Source organism: Lichenostomus cassidix, chromosome 10 (assembly GCF_008360975.1).
Source record: "Lichenostomus cassidix isolate B80296 chromosome 10, HeHo_3.0, whole genome shotgun sequence".
NCBI classification, from domain to species: domain Eukaryota; kingdom Metazoa; phylum Chordata; class Aves; order Passeriformes; family Meliphagidae; genus Lichenostomus; species Lichenostomus cassidix.
In genome coordinates, this window is record NC_139491.1 from 14,959,830 (window position 1) to 14,977,826 (window position 17,997).

General features: G+C 40.9%; 1 protein-coding gene across 2 annotated transcripts in view; it reads right to left on the reverse strand.

The window, feature by feature from the left end:
* Nucleotides 1-68: 68 nt before the first annotated feature.
* Nucleotides 69-17,997, reverse strand: part of MTMR10 (myotubularin related protein 10) — a 35,996-nt gene continuing 18,067 nt past the window's right edge. For both annotated transcript variants that reach the window (XM_085070809.1, XM_085070810.1), the window contains 11 exons: nt 13,135-13,225; nt 10,656-10,830; nt 10,163-10,250; nt 9,909-9,997; nt 8,804-8,934; nt 8,613-8,682; nt 8,357-8,427; nt 7,329-7,498; nt 5,881-6,051; nt 4,866-5,048; nt 69-4,341 (listed from right to left, as the gene is read on the reverse strand). In XM_085070809.1, coding sequence (XP_084926935.1) covers nt 3,742-4,341; nt 4,866-5,048; nt 5,881-6,051; nt 7,329-7,498; nt 8,357-8,427; nt 8,613-8,682; nt 8,804-8,934; nt 9,909-9,997; nt 10,163-10,250; nt 10,656-10,830; nt 13,135-13,225 — 1,839 coding nt within the window. In that variant the 3' untranslated portion in view covers nt 69-3,741. The remainder of the gene's footprint in view (nt 4,342-4,865; nt 5,049-5,880; nt 6,052-7,328; nt 7,499-8,356; nt 8,428-8,612; nt 8,683-8,803; nt 8,935-9,908; nt 9,998-10,162; nt 10,251-10,655; nt 10,831-13,134; nt 13,226-17,997) is intronic.

The following is a 17,997-nucleotide window of genomic DNA, read 5'->3' on the forward strand; positions in this document are numbered from 1 at the left end:
ATTCTTGGAAGAAACCACACACACACAATTTTTTTTTGTTAGGGGAAGTGAAAGAAAACCACCCAAAGTTCACTGTGGAAAGGTATGAACTTTTATTGACTCTAATTTACTTCACATTCACAACTCAGCATCAGGATTTTATAATCTTCCTGCCACTGCTACTTTACTCAGTAAATCATTATCAGGCACAAAGGTTTTAGTTTCAGTTGAAATGGTGAACTCTAAACCATCACAGCAACAGCATTAGAAACCTACTGCCTAGAGCAATTTGAGGTACAGATTTCTGTCTCTTGGTTAGAGGCAAATTTAAGATTTCATCCTTTGCTTAAATACATGTTAGAATTTTTTTGGTTTTAATATCTTTCCATCTGAGAATAAGCCAAAACGTTTGCCCAGCTTGCTACATTTTCATTAAAACACAAGGCAGTTAATTGATCAGAGTGGTATTGCAGGCAGGTGCACATGAAGCACATGTGCAGGCCTGGGCAGACACACACACACACACACTTGTCAGTGCATTTCTGGAGGCAGCAAGTGTGACATTGTGACACAGGAGCAGCCACTGAGCTCCCCATGTGTGCTATGAAGGTCATGACTCAGCCACCAACAGCTGCAGTAATGCACATTTTCTACAAACATACACAGAAGGATGAGCTGCTTGGTTGCATTTCTACTCTTGCAACACAAAAATAGCATTAACAGTATCTTGGTTTAAATGATGAAGAGAAATTAAAATTGGAAGATATGTGTACATGTATATACACACACATATATATACACACTTGCATGTCAGTATTCTGTACACAGAAGTCAAAGATACATAGTCACACCCCAAAATTGCTTTTGCAAGTTATTAAAGAATTTCAGAACAGTCCCTACTGACTTGATAAGGCAACTGTGCAGAGTGGAGAATATTTCAAAATTAACAGTTGGTACCTGTCTTTCAAAAGTAAATCAGAAAGTGTTCAGTTGTTAAACTCAGAGGAAGCAGCAGCATGCACAGGCACAGATTCACTCCCACACACAGAGCAGTTGCTCAGACTCCTCAGCAAGGCTGTGCCACACAAGGAAGCAGAACCTTGCCTTCAAGTCTAGGGAAAGGTGGATCCCTTCCCTTCCTCTCTGCAGGAGGTGCCCCCTCTCAGCCTCTGCTTACCCAACTCCCTTTTTTGAATGGTACAAAATTGCTTTTGAAGTCTGTTTGGCAAATAGATATTTCGACAGGTTTTGTTTATTATAAAGGCATATTATTTTTAACCCTCTCCCATACTATATATATATAAAATACAAAGACCCTCTGCAGCATCTGTACACATCTTAGAACTGAAATGTAAAAATGTCTGAAATCTTATAAAAGACAATTCTGTTTAAATATAGTACCCATTTTTTCCCCCAAAGGGTACTAGCCAAAACATTTTTTTAATCTCACCAGTTGCTTTTGTGGAGTAATTTATTTACATATTTTTGGTACCTTTAAACCAAAGAAGTTATACTTTGAAGGAAAGAAAAAAAAAAAGACACTATAGTTTTAACTGACATTTTAAAATAAAATATTGGTACCAAAAGACACTAAGCACACAGGTTGAGGTCTTTTACATCAAGTATCAGGCCAGGGAAAGCAGTAAGCTAATGGGAAAAAAGGAATGGCAAAAGCAAAACTAATACAAACATTTGAATAATGAACAAGTGAGATGATTGCTCCAGCAAGCTGGGAAATAAACACAACTGGTTTGTGGACCATTTAACATGCTCAGCTCGTCTTGCAGCATAATTAGGCAATTGAGGTGAATACACGTTTTTTCCTCACAAACAGTTGCCCAGAAGTACCTGGCATTGTGTCACAACAGCCTGTGCCTGCCCATGTGGACACCCTGTGCACAGCACACACAACAGCTTCTTTGCATAAGAACAGGGTTTGGAAGTTCCCTTAGGGAAAAAAGGAAGCTCAACTCACCTGACATTGCTCACCTTTGCCCGGGCCCTGCCTTGCTTCCCTCTCCAACCCCAGCAGCCCTGCAGGTCAGGGAACAGCCTGGGAACCAAACCCCACTTTGTGATTCAGGCTGTGCTCAAGGTCAGTTTGGTTTTACAAACGATCTTCAAGTCCTACCATTCCCCTTTTTTTAAACTCGAATACACTGTGTATTCCCAGCCTGCAGCTTTCTTTTTATTTCCCCACTGAGAAAACTGAGAACAGCTTTGAGTCCATCGTGTAAGGCCTTTGGTGCCCTAACTGGTGAGGCAACACCTGGATAGAAGCTCAGTGTCAGTTTAACAGCACTGGTCTTCCACACAGAAATAATTTAATATAAAATACAGCCTCGCTGTTCAGAGAAGGCAGCTGACAGGAGCCTTAACCTGTGAGAATAACACATCACTATTTCTCCACCCTCCTGGAATTCATGACACTCCTGCCTTTCTCCCTGTGAAACTTGAGAGTCCTTTTGTGGCACAGCATCCAGGGAGAGGTATCATTTAAAATGGTTTCAGAGCAATGAGGAGGCTGCTGCATTAAGCAGAAGGAGGCTGTTGGATGTAGTTCCCTCAAGCAGTTCTTGTGCATGGCACTGTCCCTATGGATGTCCCACATGCACGTCTGCAAAAAGAAGGCACCACTCACTGCTCTTCTTGCAGCACCTGCCTACCAGTGATTGCAGCACCTGCACTCCTCATGGAACTGACAGTGTGGAGCCAGTCCTTTCTGCAACCCAGCAGGGTTCAGCTATGAGTTCTGCTGAAAGCTTCTTCATCCTACAAAAAAATGAGGAGAGGGTTGGCAGGGATCAGGCTCTGTGCAGGGATATAATGCTGAGTAGTTGAGGTGCCCTTATAAAGTGGTGAGAATCTTGTGGGACTTGAAAACAAACTTAACCTTAAAGAGGGAAAACCTGCTGGATGTCTGTTGTTTCCAGAAATGGAGAGGGGGAAGCAGGGGATGGAACAAGAGCTTGCCACAACAATCTGTTTTAAAAAGCTGGGGGGGTTTCAGCTGCATTAGAGTAATCCTGCTACTGTTTCCTCCCAATTAAAGGCACTTCTAAAGCTACTACAATACCATATCTACAGTAAATGTTTTAAGGTTAACAGTGCATTGTCCTGATGTGGATTTCTATTGTCTAAAGTCAAGCTCATGACAAAGAGCACAAATCTGACTAATTGTTAATGAACACATTTTGGGGAGAGAAGGAAAAGGGAACAACCACTCCCAATGGATACACTGCATTAGAACATATGTAGGGTGATAAGTCATGGAACATTAGTATGTTTGTATCTATGCATGTAAGTGTTACTCCTGAAGAGGCAGTCTGATAAAATAGCATATTCCCAGATTTCAGCTGTCAGTTCATCTATCTCTACTGCACTACTTTGACTTTCCAAGTTGTTTTACCAAAGGATCACTTCAGTCACTAACTGGGAAAACAAAGGTATTTCAAGCAGAACCCTCATTAATGACCACACCAAGCCTTTCAATTAGCTAATGAAATGCTCTATCGCTTGTAATGAGCCAAACCCCCAAGAACAGGAGAAATTGGGGAGCAGAAGCCCCAGCAGATGAGAACTACTGAAGACAAAATTGTGCGATTTGAAGCATGACTTGCCTTGCTTTTAAATATTTGTGCAAATCTTACGTTTGTATATAAAAATTATTACAGCTTTCAATGCCGCATTTAGCAGTGTTAAGTTAGAAAAGACAAAATGATATGCTGTATTCTCCCCAAACCTTTAAACCTCCACATCACCTCAGTCTTCATTTGCAAGCGTCTCGGTGGATAGCCAGATTTTGGCACCACTTAAAAATTTGCTTAAAGGTGTTCCCAGAATGCTCCGTCTGCATAGGTTCCCTACAGGAGAAAATGGGAATGAGGAGGAGAGGAAGTCTGGGGCAGCAGAGGTGTCATTTAAACCATTTGCTCTGAAGTACATCCTGCTTTGATCCAGTTCCAAGCAGTGGCCTTGCAAGGAGGAGTTGCTCTTGTACTGCCGCAGGTTGCGGTTTAACATGTCCACCTCGTCTGCCAGCAAAGAAACTCTGTGGAAAGCGGTGATGGAGCCGCCGTGGCTGATCTGCGCCTCGGGAACCCAGCGGAAGTAGCAGAGTTTCCACAGTTTTATTTGTGTTCCGGAGAGATGGGGCAGAATGACGCCGTGCAAATCCACGGGCTTTGCAAACCAGTCTCTGAAGTACTGCTCCATACTGTGGCTCTGCCCCTCTGCTGGCTGGAAAAAGTCCGGCTTCAGTTTTAGTATCAGAGAGTTTCTTCTCGGAAGGAACTCCTGCTCACTGATGATTCCATTTTTTAGTGCTGGGGGGACACCTCGCAATGTGGAGCTGTAGTTTTTCTGCAGAAAATAAATACTGGTAATTTTCCAGTTCTACGTTCATTGGAATAGCAAATTTCCCTGAACTGCCAGAGTGCATCATCCAGAGAAATGCTGTGACCTTTAAACAGTTCTGAGCTATTGAGTCACTACTGCAGGGCTCGCAGGGAAAACTGTGGCCGCTCATGGCCTTTAAAAACAAATACAAATGTTTTGTAGCAATGAATGATTGACTTATAATCAGGAGTTACTGAAAATACTGACAACCCTGGGGGGAAAAAGTGGCCTGTCATCACTTTTCCAAAGGTGAAATAATGCAAATGTTGGCAGTGACTCAGCCACATCAGAAACATGTTATCTTAGAACGCAAGGCTCAAGAATTTACATCTTTACTTCTAACAGAAAATCATTTCTTTAGGTTGGGAAGCCAAGAAAATTAAGGCTCTTCCTGCTAATCCAAGGGTACCTGCAGCATCCCCAGCACGACCCCTGAGTGTGAGTCCAGCCTCAGGCACAGGCACAGCCCCTTCCCACCCTGCAGTTACCTTGGAGCGCTTGAAGGTCCTGAGGGCTCCGTTGTGCACGCTGGGCGCGCTCTTCCCGATGTACAGCGGGTTGTGGAACAGCAGCCGGTCCCGGCTCGAGAACTGAAGAGACCAGTCCCAAACACACGGAAATCTCAGGCCTTTCTCATCACCCAGCTGAATATTTTTGCTTATAGCAAATTCCTGTGAGAAGTTAACATTCAGGCAGATTAAAATCGGAGAAAATGAGCTTATTCATAGATCTTAAAGCCAGCACCTAACTATTGGGCAAAGAGGAGCAGGGATGTAATTTAGAGGTAGCACAACTGAGCAGCAAGACAGCTGGAGAAAACAGCTGTTCTGCATTTGTGCAGTTACTTTTCAATTACATTAAATTGTTTGTTGGTTTACTCAACTCCCAAACTGGCATTTTGAGAATACACCAACAGTCCCTCAGTGCTCTGCTTCTTCGTAAGGTCGCTACCTACAACTTTAAAGGGAAAATATTTAACAAAATAAGTAAGTTTCACTTTTATCAGCCATCAAATGTTTTCTACACTCAGTTCTGATAAATTTGTTTTTGAAAACTGGTGCTTAAGTGTTCAGTTTCCTAAATGCCTCCACTGTGCATTACTATTGGAATTTTGTGCAGCATCTCCAACTTTTTCAACTATTCAAATAATTATGTCAAGAGATTTCAGAGTTTGCCTGAAGCATGAAATTCTATTTATTGCCTGTCATTCTACTTTTTGAGTTCCAGATATAGATTTGCTTCCTAGAGGAGTACAAATAATAATGTACAGCAGCAATGTTTTCCTAGGAAAAAAGCAACAAAGAAATTCAGTAGGCTTTCTTCTTGTATAGTGAGTCACTGTCTCTGCAAAGATCACCTGAAAGGACATTCTGATCACATTCATCTGGGGATCTGAGTATTTCACCCCAAACAGAGTGTGACATTTTGAAAACCCACAGGAAGCATTTATCTGGGATGCTGTTATGTCCTGCTGGAGCAGCAGCTGCAGCCCCTGCTACTCACAGTGCTCTCCTTGACTCGCTGGTGAGGGCAGTTGAAGAGGAAGGTGCCGAACAGGGAGATGCGAGCGCTGTCATGCAGGAGGGTCAGGTACACCTCGGTGAACTCGAAGGCTGCTGGGTATTGGTCCAGCAGCTGCCAAACGCAGTCAAGGAACATCAAGAACAAAGGAGACTGGCAAAAGAAACAAGGCATTATCAGATATAACAGGCTTTTCCCAAATCACACCAATTTCTTTGCAGTTAGGGTATTTGGTCCATTACTCAACAGGGTAAACTATTTGGAGTCTTGCATTTTTCATGATTCTATGCAAATGTAACGCCCTGTATTCCTGTTTAGCCGCTTGCTTTCTCAGCACTACCTTTGCACAGCTTTCCCTTCTGTGTAAAAATCCAGTCAGTCCTTTCCTGGGCTCCCCTCATACTCGTGCAGCAGCAAAAAGGCTTTCTGCCATCTCTATGTCCCTCATAATTTCCAAATTAGTGCTTGTATGAGCCTTCTTTGCCACTTGGCCTTGTTTTTACAATGTATTTACTTCCTTGTTTGAGCTGACTGGAGAGCTTATGATTCAGCCACATTAATTTCTCACTACATTTTCTAGCTCTTTTCCATAGCAGGCAATGAATGGTGGAAGTATAAGCCATCATTTATGTAAAGCTTTAGAAACATTTTCCCCTTCCCATTTTCACTCTTCAGCATATCCTTTCCTAGGGCCAAAATAGCTGCTTTCTCATTATTTCCCTGCTGGCATTTCATTTCTTTATCCCTTCATGCATTTTCTGTGCTTGGTGCTCAGTGTCCTTGGTTTATCTGTGGGCTCCACACTCTGTGGAGATTCGTGTTCAGGGACTCTTAGGCACTGTCCCTGAACAAGGCTGCTGACCTGGGTGCTCTATTCTTGCACCTGCAGTCACAGCCCCTCCTGTGCCACGAAGAGGCCAACCAAGAAGAGCTGGCAGTGCTGGCAGCCAAGCTCTGCTCCCCTCCCTCCATCTCCTGGCAGCAGTGTCAGCTCATGCGGCTGAGGGGATTCTCCAGCAGCTCCCTGCTCTGAGAGCACTGCAGAGGGATAACAGCACAGGGATGGAAACAGCTATTGGCAAACAAACAGCAAAACCACCCCCTCCAAACCCACTCCTCACCTCCTTTGATTTCAATTTTAAACATGAGCTGTGCTAGTGTTGGTAGCAGTGAGATGCTTTCATGTGTAACACTGAAGAAACATAAAAACCCACTGGGATTGCACCTGGTATTTCACTGATTCTCACACAGCTACAGAGGGTAAAGAAAAGACATCTCTACCCTGGAAAAATACTTATTTCCTCTATGTTATTATAATGAGATTTGAAAGTATTAAAACATATTTTTACTTTAAGATTTCTGTATGAATCAATGTTCAGGATGATACCAAGCAGATACTGTGATCACATGCAAATAAAATTAATTTTTACCTCTTTGTCAGATCTCTTTAAGTGGTTACACCTATCTAAAAACTGATATCCTGCCATGACCCATTCCTTCTGTATTAAGCTTTGAAATCCAACAATTGTTCGAAAATAGGGATCCAGCATGACTTGAATGAGAGAAGCAGCAAGACAGCTCAGGTCCCGTCCCTCTTCCTCTGCAAATAACATACAGAATGTACAGAATATGTAAGACATAAATGCAAATGGACAGAATTAGATTTCAAAGAGCAAAAAGGTGCAACTAGGTCCAGTGTTTTTCTTAAGAATTCCCTTTAAAATATGCTTTTAGTTATTTTAATTGTTCTCATAATTAAAAAAAAAAACAAATTAGAAGAGAAAGACACTTTTTTTTCTTAAACTGAGACTCAGACTATAAAAAGGGTTCCGCATATCCAGCACAGCAGTGCATTCATCAAGAACAAAATACCCACCCAAATGCCTGGTACTTAAACCAAGATGTGCTGAGGAGCAGGGTAATCATGCTGCTTGAAATCTTAACATTTTTCCACCCTGACACAGATTTTGGAAGGCCATTACATGGGGATAGTGGGATATACCAGCTGAACAGGTCTTGTAAAAATGACAGAATTACAGATATGACTATGTTTTTCAGTGTCTTTTCCTCTGAAATATCTGTTTGCACAGACACAAGTGGGCACTGTCAAGTGAAGTATTTTTGTCTACAGGACCTCTGATTTAAACTCATATTGCTTATGCAGGGACTATTAGCCCAATTAACACAGTACAAAGGTTCACCCTAAGGTTTTGATTCTATCATCATTATCAGACTAAAACCCACAAAGACTCAAAGCAAATTATTACTTTGATGCTAAGAACTATACTACAGTTCGGATACATAACAAAATTATTTTCCCTTCTAGTTCCCTAAATGCCTGAGATATTCAGAAGCCATGGGGTTTATGTACAAAGATTACAGTTGATTTTATCTAGATCTGTTTATCTACATTACCACAGAAATGCTAATAATTACAACATGCTCTGTGTTGTATTACCTTGTAGGACTACAGAGACGTGCTTACACTCCATCATGTAGACAAGCTCAGCAGAATGCTTAAGAAATGCTCTAGACAGGAAAAAAAAGTGATATAACAGTTAACAGAAGTTCACACTCTACAAGAAAACAAATGGGTTATCTATATTTACCTAACATGTCTTAAAACAAAGAATCCTTCAACTGATGCACTGCTTATTTACAGTGCTGAACACTTTGCACATCTCATTGAACATCATTTTATTAATGCTACCAACCTAATGTACTCCAGCCAGCGAGTGTTTTCCAGTGAGGACAGCCACTTCTCTTCGGTTTCATCAAAAGGCTCTGCAACAGGGACAGTAATTACATTGCAGAACAACTTCAGTGACAACCCCTGTCAGCCAGGTCTATTAGAATTCACTGCAGGTCAGGAAAACAACCCCCATGAAAGGACAGCCCAGCATACCATTGACACAGAGCTGTTTGAGTTTGATGTGTGCAGCCTGGATTTCCTGGATGTTGGGGAGACACTTGTCCAGGTCAGATTTGTAAACATCACTTCTCAGGGGATGGCTTCGAGTTATGGCATTACAAATCCTGCAGGGGAGAACAGCAGTTTATTGTTGGAGAGGAAAGAAACAGTCTTTAAACATGCCACTGTCTTTAACTGCAAACAATTAAACCCACATAAAACATGTACTTCATTCTAAAAAAAGAAGTTTACTAGCTCATCTTCAGGAGATACATTGCTCCTGCCATAAAGCTACTAACTCAAACATTTTTGATGTCTGCTAACTACAAAACAAAAAAATGGAAATGCTAGATCATTAAAACATCACATTTGGGAAATGAAAATCTGAGGCTGACTGACAGTTAAATAACTCTATTCAGTTTTTTGTTTTCCATCATTTTTAGTAAGACTTACCTATGCTAAATAAACAGAACACATATAAAGTTTATGGAGTCAGGAAATCTGACAGGGTTTCAGCTAAAACTCAGAGCTCCAGTCTAACACACAATTCAGGTGTCTGCACTACCACAAAAAGTCACCCTACAAATTAAACTAAAGAATAAAAAATACCAAGCTTGTAAACTACCTACATAAAGCACTAAATGCCTTTAATATTTCATTAAGAGCACAAAATGACAAGTATTTCACAGAAATACCATATGCATTGTGATGCTAAATCTCCAGAACTGTATTTCCCAATGCCACAAATAAATGGGTTTTTGCTGTCTTGCTGAAGGAGGCAAGAAAATCTCCACCAACATAATCTGTATTACAGTAAATCTGAGCCTTTTATCAATAAATTCTGTTATCTGGATGATTAGCCCCCTAAAAAATAAAGATACCTTAAAATCTGAAAAGTCATTTAGTATTTGAAACTGGAACAGGCCTTGAATAACAATTGTGCCAGAAGTAGATCCAGAGAACAGTCTCTCCAAAGTTCCCACACTACAACACTGCAGTGTCACAGAGTCCTCTGCACTGCCACCCACTGCTGTGTCACACAGTCACCACTTTCTGCCATCCTACCCTTCTGATAAGAGTAACACAACCAAACATTTACCTTTGATCAATTCTTCGCTGCTGCAATACATCTTTAATGTTGGCCATTCTCACGAGGGCACTCCCGTTAGGGTGATTCCAGGACCATAACTAACGGGGAAAAAACACAAGAAACAACAAAATCACGCAGGTTAGTGCTATTCTGTACAAATTTTTTTCTTAATGCTATGCACAATCTCTGTTAATTGGCACACACAGCTTTAGGATTATTACTGTACCATGACCAAGAGGTACCAGAACAAAGAGGACACTTACTGGCATTCGCCTCCCAATGAAGGAGTAGGAGTACAGCTTCAGGTCTTGATCTGCTAGGGAAGACGGAACCACAAAATATTCTGGAAGGCTTGTGGAAAAAACATGATAGAAAAAGGTTATTTTTCCCTGGGCTTTTTACCATCTTCCCTCTTGCTGCAGTGCTGTGTCACCAGCTCAGTCAGGCTGCCCCAGAGCAGCCCCTGGGCATGGCTGCCACTGTCCCATGTGAGGACTCAGCCCAAGGACACTGGTGAGAAACCACATGTCCCACATGGAAGTACAGAAGCACCAAAACAACAGATGCCAAAACATGACATTTAGGGACATGGCATTTCCTTTAGGGACAAGACTTGCAGCACCTTTCATCTGGAGGCCTCTCCAGAGAGCAGAACAACTAAGAGGTGCAGTGCACAGTTGGGTGGGATGGAGGCCGTGGGGGACACAGGACAAGGCAGCACAATTCCCTCCTGCTGGCGTCCCAAGAGCCACTTACCAAGTGGATATCATGTAACCTTCATTGACTGAGCACACTCTCCACTCGGATGCACCTGTCCTTTTGATTTCTCTATCCCAATCCGAGAAAGTTTCAAACAGAGGAGTCTGCTGACCACTGGCACTGCCGAAGCCACCACCACCTCCTCCTGGGTCTATGCCATTCACCTTCTTTGCTAGGGAAAGAAAAGTCATCAATGCCCATTAAAAAAAAAAAAACCATAAATCAAACTCTTCACCTTCCTAATTACAAAAATTAGCCATTAGCATCAGGACTAGTATTATCTGTATTACCTATTGCTGTATTACAAGAAAGCAGTGATTTAATGACAGCTTGGTGATACATGAAGATGTCAATGTATTTTCCCCTGCAATTTCAGTGGAAAAGCAACATAAAATTGGCCTGCTGTGCTGCTTGATAGAAGGCAAGGCATACCAATACTCAGGAACAAATGTTATCTCCAGTCACAGGATTTCTTTCTTCAATATGCCAAAGCTTGCAGCATTTTAAAACTTATATAATTTCAGCAACTTTAAATGACTGCTGTATTAACAGCAAATAAAAGAAATGGAAGGCCAGGATAAAATATGGGGGTTTCTATATAAATTTATATTTATACCCACACAAAAAGATGGTCTATCATTTTGTGTCTAGGGACCAGGAGATTAGAGAGGTTGTTACTATACAGAAGGATCTCCTTTGCTGGTCATTCTTTAGGTGCCAAGAGGACAGTCAGCTGTGTCAAAAAGAAACTACATTTTGTTTCTTTACACTTGAAGTACATTTTTAGTTGAAAGTGGAATAAACTGAGATTCAACCCTGCTACCTCCCCCATGAAAGCTCTGAGCTTTAGCAAGAGCCTGCCTGAAGGAAGCAGGACAGCATCACAGCTCAGCTGACATCCCATAACCTGTGTTGCTTCTGCTTTCTGTATCTATCAACTTCATTCTTGCACTGGCACTCTGACTACTTAGGATTTTCAGAAGAAAACAAGACTAAAATCAGACTGAAGTAGTTCTTCAAATATGGTAAACAGAGAAATACAATAATTATAAAAAGAGTCACAATTTTTCTGTTTAATGATGGGTAACTATCAAATATAGCCTGGAAAAAAAACAGTGTACACAAACACCAGAGCAATGCAGGTTTTTTATGTTCCTCAGGAAGCACAAAGACAGTATTTAACACTTGGAGTAGCAGGGATAGAGAGTCATTAAACAGCACTGCAATTGCAAGAGCAAAGCCAGAGATCAATGGGACAAACACCAGGGCTCACAACAACAAGAACATCCCAACCCAACTTAAAAGAATTTCAAATTCTCTTAGAATGTGCAGCATAGCAGACACAACTGTGCTTTGCCATTCTGGTCTGCTGCTCCAGAGGAACATTTTTACCCACCTTATAGATATCTTCCATTAGGTATTTTTCCATATAGCAAATGGTATTTTAAGGACAGAGTAAAGGCAACTTTGTGACAGACTAACATTTTATTGCAATTCTATCTGCGAATTGGCTTCCTCCCTAGTACTATATAACATGAAAAGATGTGGACCTTAATAACTGCCCAAGCTTTATGAGGTAAGAAATTCCATGTGTAACTAAGTGTGCAACACAATCACATGAACACTTATCCTTGTGCATGCACAGGGCAGTCACAGAGGCACCTGCATGAAAAACATGCACTTTTTTGCAAATCTGAAGGCCTGATCTCACAATTCCACAAGGTTCATGTTTTGTAACAGGCAGATCAGTGGTTTCTAGTGCCAGCTGCTGAGCGCTCATGTCAGTAGCACAGCTCTACAGCAGCAGCAGCACGTTCTGTGGGGAGCTTTGTGACCCTGCAACTGATGGCTCTCAGCTGTGTCTTGGCTGGGAACACTCAGCACTGACCGCACAGCATTACACTAGAAATCAAGTTTCAAAGGCATCTTTGCAGGCTTACCTAACTGACAAGGTTCAGTTGGAGATTGGCCTTGAGCAGAGAGGGTGTGCTCCAACTCAGCAGGGGTGGTGGAGGTTTTGAGTGGTAAGAACTGCCTAGTAAGCCTCTAGGAAAGAAGGTATGGAGTCCCAAGTTGCACAAATCCTCCTGCAATACCACCAGAAGAGAAACTTATTCCCAAAAGAAGGGCAGGTGAGCAAGCCTGCCTGATGGGACATTAACTGGGTACCCAGAGTACCAACAGAGACATACAATAGGAGGATGGAAGCGTGAACTGAGAAATAGGAGTATTCATGCTGGCACAGTCTTGTTTTGTTTCAGACAGGAAAGACATTTCTTTGGATTTTGGCCATTAATGTCTATCCCAATGAATGACTTACAACCGTCAGTAAGAGACTGGGTGCAGAACAAGCTGATTTTGCTACCCTTGGAGAAAGCCTCAAATGCTTTTTGCCACTGATTCTGGACACAAGTCTTACTAAAAATATGTATTACAAAATAGGAACAAAGCATAATCAAAGTACTTTCATACTTACCTGGATTATGATATATTTCCCCAACATATTCAAATGCAAAGAGAAGCTGAAGATCTGTTGGCTGAGAATAATGAGCTATTGCAAGGCACACCTAGGAAAGAGATATTAATTACGTTCTTTATATATCTATAAAGACAAAAAAGTTATTTCCCTTAATTATAACAGCGTGAAATATGCAAAGCTGTGAAAAAGCTTTCTAGAAGAATCAAATTCAGGAAGAAGAAAAAAAAAAAATCAAGTAGAGATGGGTGCTGTTATTCTTCAAATTTCAGGACATGAATGGAGTCTTTAACTTTGTCCTCTTCCCTCACTATTTGCTTCTCTATTTTACTAAATTGTATCTTTTAACTAAGGACAAAGACACAGTGTAAACCCACATTCTTACCACCTCAAATTTTTCCTTTCTATTTCCTTTCTTCGCTTCAACTTTCCAAGACTTTTCATATTTAGAAACACATTTACAAAATTTATTCAGAGTTTAGCAGTTTTGAATATTATTTTTTAAAAAAACATCCTGTGTGTTTTAGTGAAGGAAAGTTTCCTTATTGTGACAGACAAAGGAAAAAGATTTGCACCACAGAACTGAAGGAATACCAGTGCTGGCAGCACTGGGCCACAGGAACAAAGCTCAGTTATCCTGAGTTCTGCATGGAGAAAGTTGCTGTACTTTCACTGTTTGTATGCAACATACATGGTGTTATGGAACCTTTACTGTATCTTTATATACTTTGGCTTTTGATGGGGACATTCCTCATTATTTACAAAACCAGTCATGACAGTAGGCTAACTTGAGTCGACAATGTTGTTTCACAAACACTCCCCAACAAAAAAATTCCAGTCGAGTTTTAGAACAACAGTTTCTTTAACTGTTCTCCCCACACTTTCAGTTCTACAATGAAACTGCAGAGGAAAATCGAGGACAGAACATTCCAGGGGTGACAACCCCCCAAAAAGCACAAATAGAAGTGTCCCTGGGAAACAATCTAGAAGGACTTTCCAAATGAACAAGCTCATTTCCAGGATTTGATAAAATTTTTAATGTCCACCATTAATAACTGGAAGCCATGCACATTTTACTAAATCTTGTGATTTCAGTGTACACACCAATGCTGGAGAAGCAGCTATTCAACAATATTTGGCCACTTCTAACAGACTATTTTTGGCTACCATTCACAATGAAACAAAATGGAAATCTGTGTACATACACATTTTGACTTTCATTTTCCTATGTCGCTTTTCTCTGCAGTAACTGATTCTAGAAGAACTACTCATCTTCATTTATGGAGTAAAAGTTGAAAGCCTTTCACTATGCTGATCTACTCTCAAGACTTCAGGACAAACTGCAGGAAAAAAATTCCATCGAGCTGCCAAATAACACAACAGAAATACAATAAAACCTATTTTTAAAAGCAGCAGCTGAAGTCTCTGTCATTTACTTGTACATTTGAAAAAGAGAGTATGTGTGCTCTGTGAAGAGGGATAAAATGGTGGGGGGGAGATTGTAACCATTCAGATCTAGTTCCCCACAACAAATATGAGACCATAGTTGTGCTTTTAAATAAAGCAGGAGGTGGACAATGCTCCTGGGTGTTCCACAGAATAGATGTAACTCACACCAGGTATTGCATAGGTGGAACAGTCCACCCACGGGTTCAGGACCTCTCTTTCTCTTTTTTAAAAAAGTGATAGATTTATCCTGCTACTGTCTCTATTTTTATATTTTAGAAAAATTCCACTCATAGATACACTAAGCAAGTATTAAAGACATACTAATTTTCTGTTTATTCCTCACTAAATCCCTATAATAGCTTTATTGTCTCAGAGATTCAGAAGACAAGCACATTCCACAGATCTCAGCAGATTATGGCCATAAGTAGAACACTCTTAAATTGGAAGACAAACATGTTTTACAGGAAGCGTTCTCATATCAAACTCAAAAATGTTTGGTATTCTTGCCAATTTACAGTTGTGTAAAGCTGAAGATATTTAGGCTCAGACAAATAGCAAGAGAATAGGCTGCTTGTTGGAAAGTTCATTTATTAAAAGCACTAAACACAATGGCTGTAGTTATTTTGTACCACAAAAGCCACTTCCCTATGTCAGTGTCCCCTGTCCAATCCTATCTGAGAAAAATAAATGATACTTTCAGGACACCCTCCTCTTCAACAGGAATTTGACCAACAGCAAGAGCTTCAAAGTATTCCTAATGCTCTTGCAGAAGAGTTGCGAACAGCAACATTCCAGATGTGCCAAATTAGCCTAGCCCTGAATTTCCTCTCCTTCCGTGAGCCAGGCTACCTTGCTTATGAACTCTCTGGAAAAATATGATTTTCCTTTGCTACTGCAATTCCTATTCTGAGCAGACACCTGTGGTAGAAAGTCACACAAGCAAGTCCCACAGGTTGTGGAACATTAAGTTCCACAAACAGATTTTGTTAATCTTCCTAGGCTGGAAGACTTACTGGGAAAACAAGCATTCAGCATTAAGAGAATTATTAAAATTCATCTCTGTTTTTTAAAATACCTTTGCCCAGGGAAGTTGTGTCTGCTCCATCCCTGGATATGTTCATGGTCAGGATGTATCTTTGAAAAAGGTGGTGTAGTGGAAGGTGTCCCTGCCCATGGCAGGGGGGTGGAATGAGATGAGCTTTAAGGTCGCTTCCAACCCAAACCATTCTCTCATTCTGTAAGTTACTTCTAAAGAAAGTTTTCTACAGCCCCTCCAAAGAACATCAAGACAGTGTCTTCTCATGCATTCTCAGTGTCTTGAAACAACACCAATTTTGTGATCTGTATAAACAATTAGAACAAGCTAATAGAGTTGGGAAGGCAGGGGGAACACATTAGAAAGGGTCAGGACCATTTGTCCAACACTCTAAACAGTTTCATATTATTGTTCATAACAATTGGGGAAAAAAGTGTTCCCCTCCATCCCAAGTGTTATGACGTAGGAAAGGCTACTTTTGATTGCACAGGAAACAAGATTGGAGATAAATAACTTTCCTTCTGTTTTGATAGAGCATGTGATTCTGAAATTGCTCTCATACTCATTCAAAAAAGCTTCCTGAAGGAAAACCACTGAGGGAGTTCCAGAAGAGAAAGGGATGAGAAAATGGAGATATACCCGTGGACACACAGGGTGTGTACCATTCTGGGGCACTGCCAAGATCCCTGTGCACAGTGAGGCAACACACTGGCCATCTTTAACAGTCACAAGATCTACAGCCTCACCTTTTCATACATTTTGGTTTCTCAGTTTAATGTCAACTACCGTAGTGCCTAAAAAATTGCAGGCGTTTTCAGTTTGACTGTTTACTGTCATTTCTGGAACAAAATAATTCCTTTCCTCTAAGGAATGTGAAATGCTTCTTTTTTTGCACTGCCTAACTTAAGACTTCCCCAACTTGCTTACTCTTGCTTCCCCATCCTCCACTTCCTCCCACACCCATCTGGCTTTCCTTCCTTTGGAGACTCTATCGCTTTATTTTAGAGACAAAACAAAATTAAGCTGCTAAACAGTGGTGAGTGCAAATTTCCATTCCTTCTATTTTTCCTTAACACTTCTTTCCCAAATATCCACTAATAAAAACAAGGAAGAAAATATTTACCTGGCTGACTATTGCTGAGACAGTATTTTATTAGCCTGTATTGGCTGCAACAAGTGTTGAGGGTTTTTTTCTAATATAACCCATTTTTAAGCTTCTCCATCATAATTTACCCAAAAATAAATGAATGTGTTCTCACTATTTTTCTGCTTAAAGGCAAAGAAAAACAATTCTGAAAGTTCTGTCAACATTACCCACACATCTGTGTGTAGTCAAGTCTGTCAGACTGTCCACATCAGAAGCCTGCTTTCAAGCTTGGATCCTTCTTTCCACACCATGCAAAGAGATCTTTGGAAAGAGGATCTTTCCAAGATCCTCAAAGAGAGACTCAGCATAATCTCTATTCTAGTAAGGCAGCTTAATTAGTTATTCTCCCTTATGCCCTGTTCAGCAAATAAAGGCTCTTCCTTAGGAACAGATTACACTCTCTTTGCCAACACCAATTCATGTCACTGGATGCTGCTGAGTATTTGCAGTACGTGCAAGGAACTATGCTAGAAACAAATTATTTAACTGCATAAAGTTAGCATCTGTTCTTCTTGTAACTATTCCATATACTTAAAGCTCGTCTGTAAACACCAATTACCACATGTATTGTTTTAATATAACTACTGCTCTAAACAGAACATTTGCTATCATCTGGCAACAAGTAGAGACATTTATACTCCTGTATTTTGAAGTGCATATTTTAGTAGGTAGGTATTTTGTTTTGACCTACCAGTGCTTTATTTATAGAATGCTACTCCTGTGCATTACTAGGATGACATCTAATTACAACCTGATCTAATCTTGGCAGCACTGAAGCAGAAGGTGGAGCAGGTGATGATGCGCTCAGGCCCCTCCATCCAGGAGCCTGGATTCCATGGTCAGTCCTCTCCCACGGAAGTCTCCCAGTCTGAGGGCAATGCACCCTCAGCCCAAGAGCAGGATTCCCCCCACATCAGAACTCAGTTACCCTCTAAGTCTTGGTCTTCCCTAGAACAGTTATGCACACACAGCTATTCCCAAGTAGACAGCTACGACATTTTCTTGTACAAACAGCTGGTTGTAAATAAAGATTAAAGAGGCCCTTCAGAACTGAAAGGAGGCCCAATAGTTGTCTTTTATTTTTAAACATCAGGACAACCTTACTTATATGTACCACCTGAAGGACAGGAACAGAGAGCAGATAAAATCTTTCAATACTGTGGTGCCAGCATACCATATAAATGTCAGAAAAAACAAAACAACTCCATTCAATATGCTGTGTAAGACCACT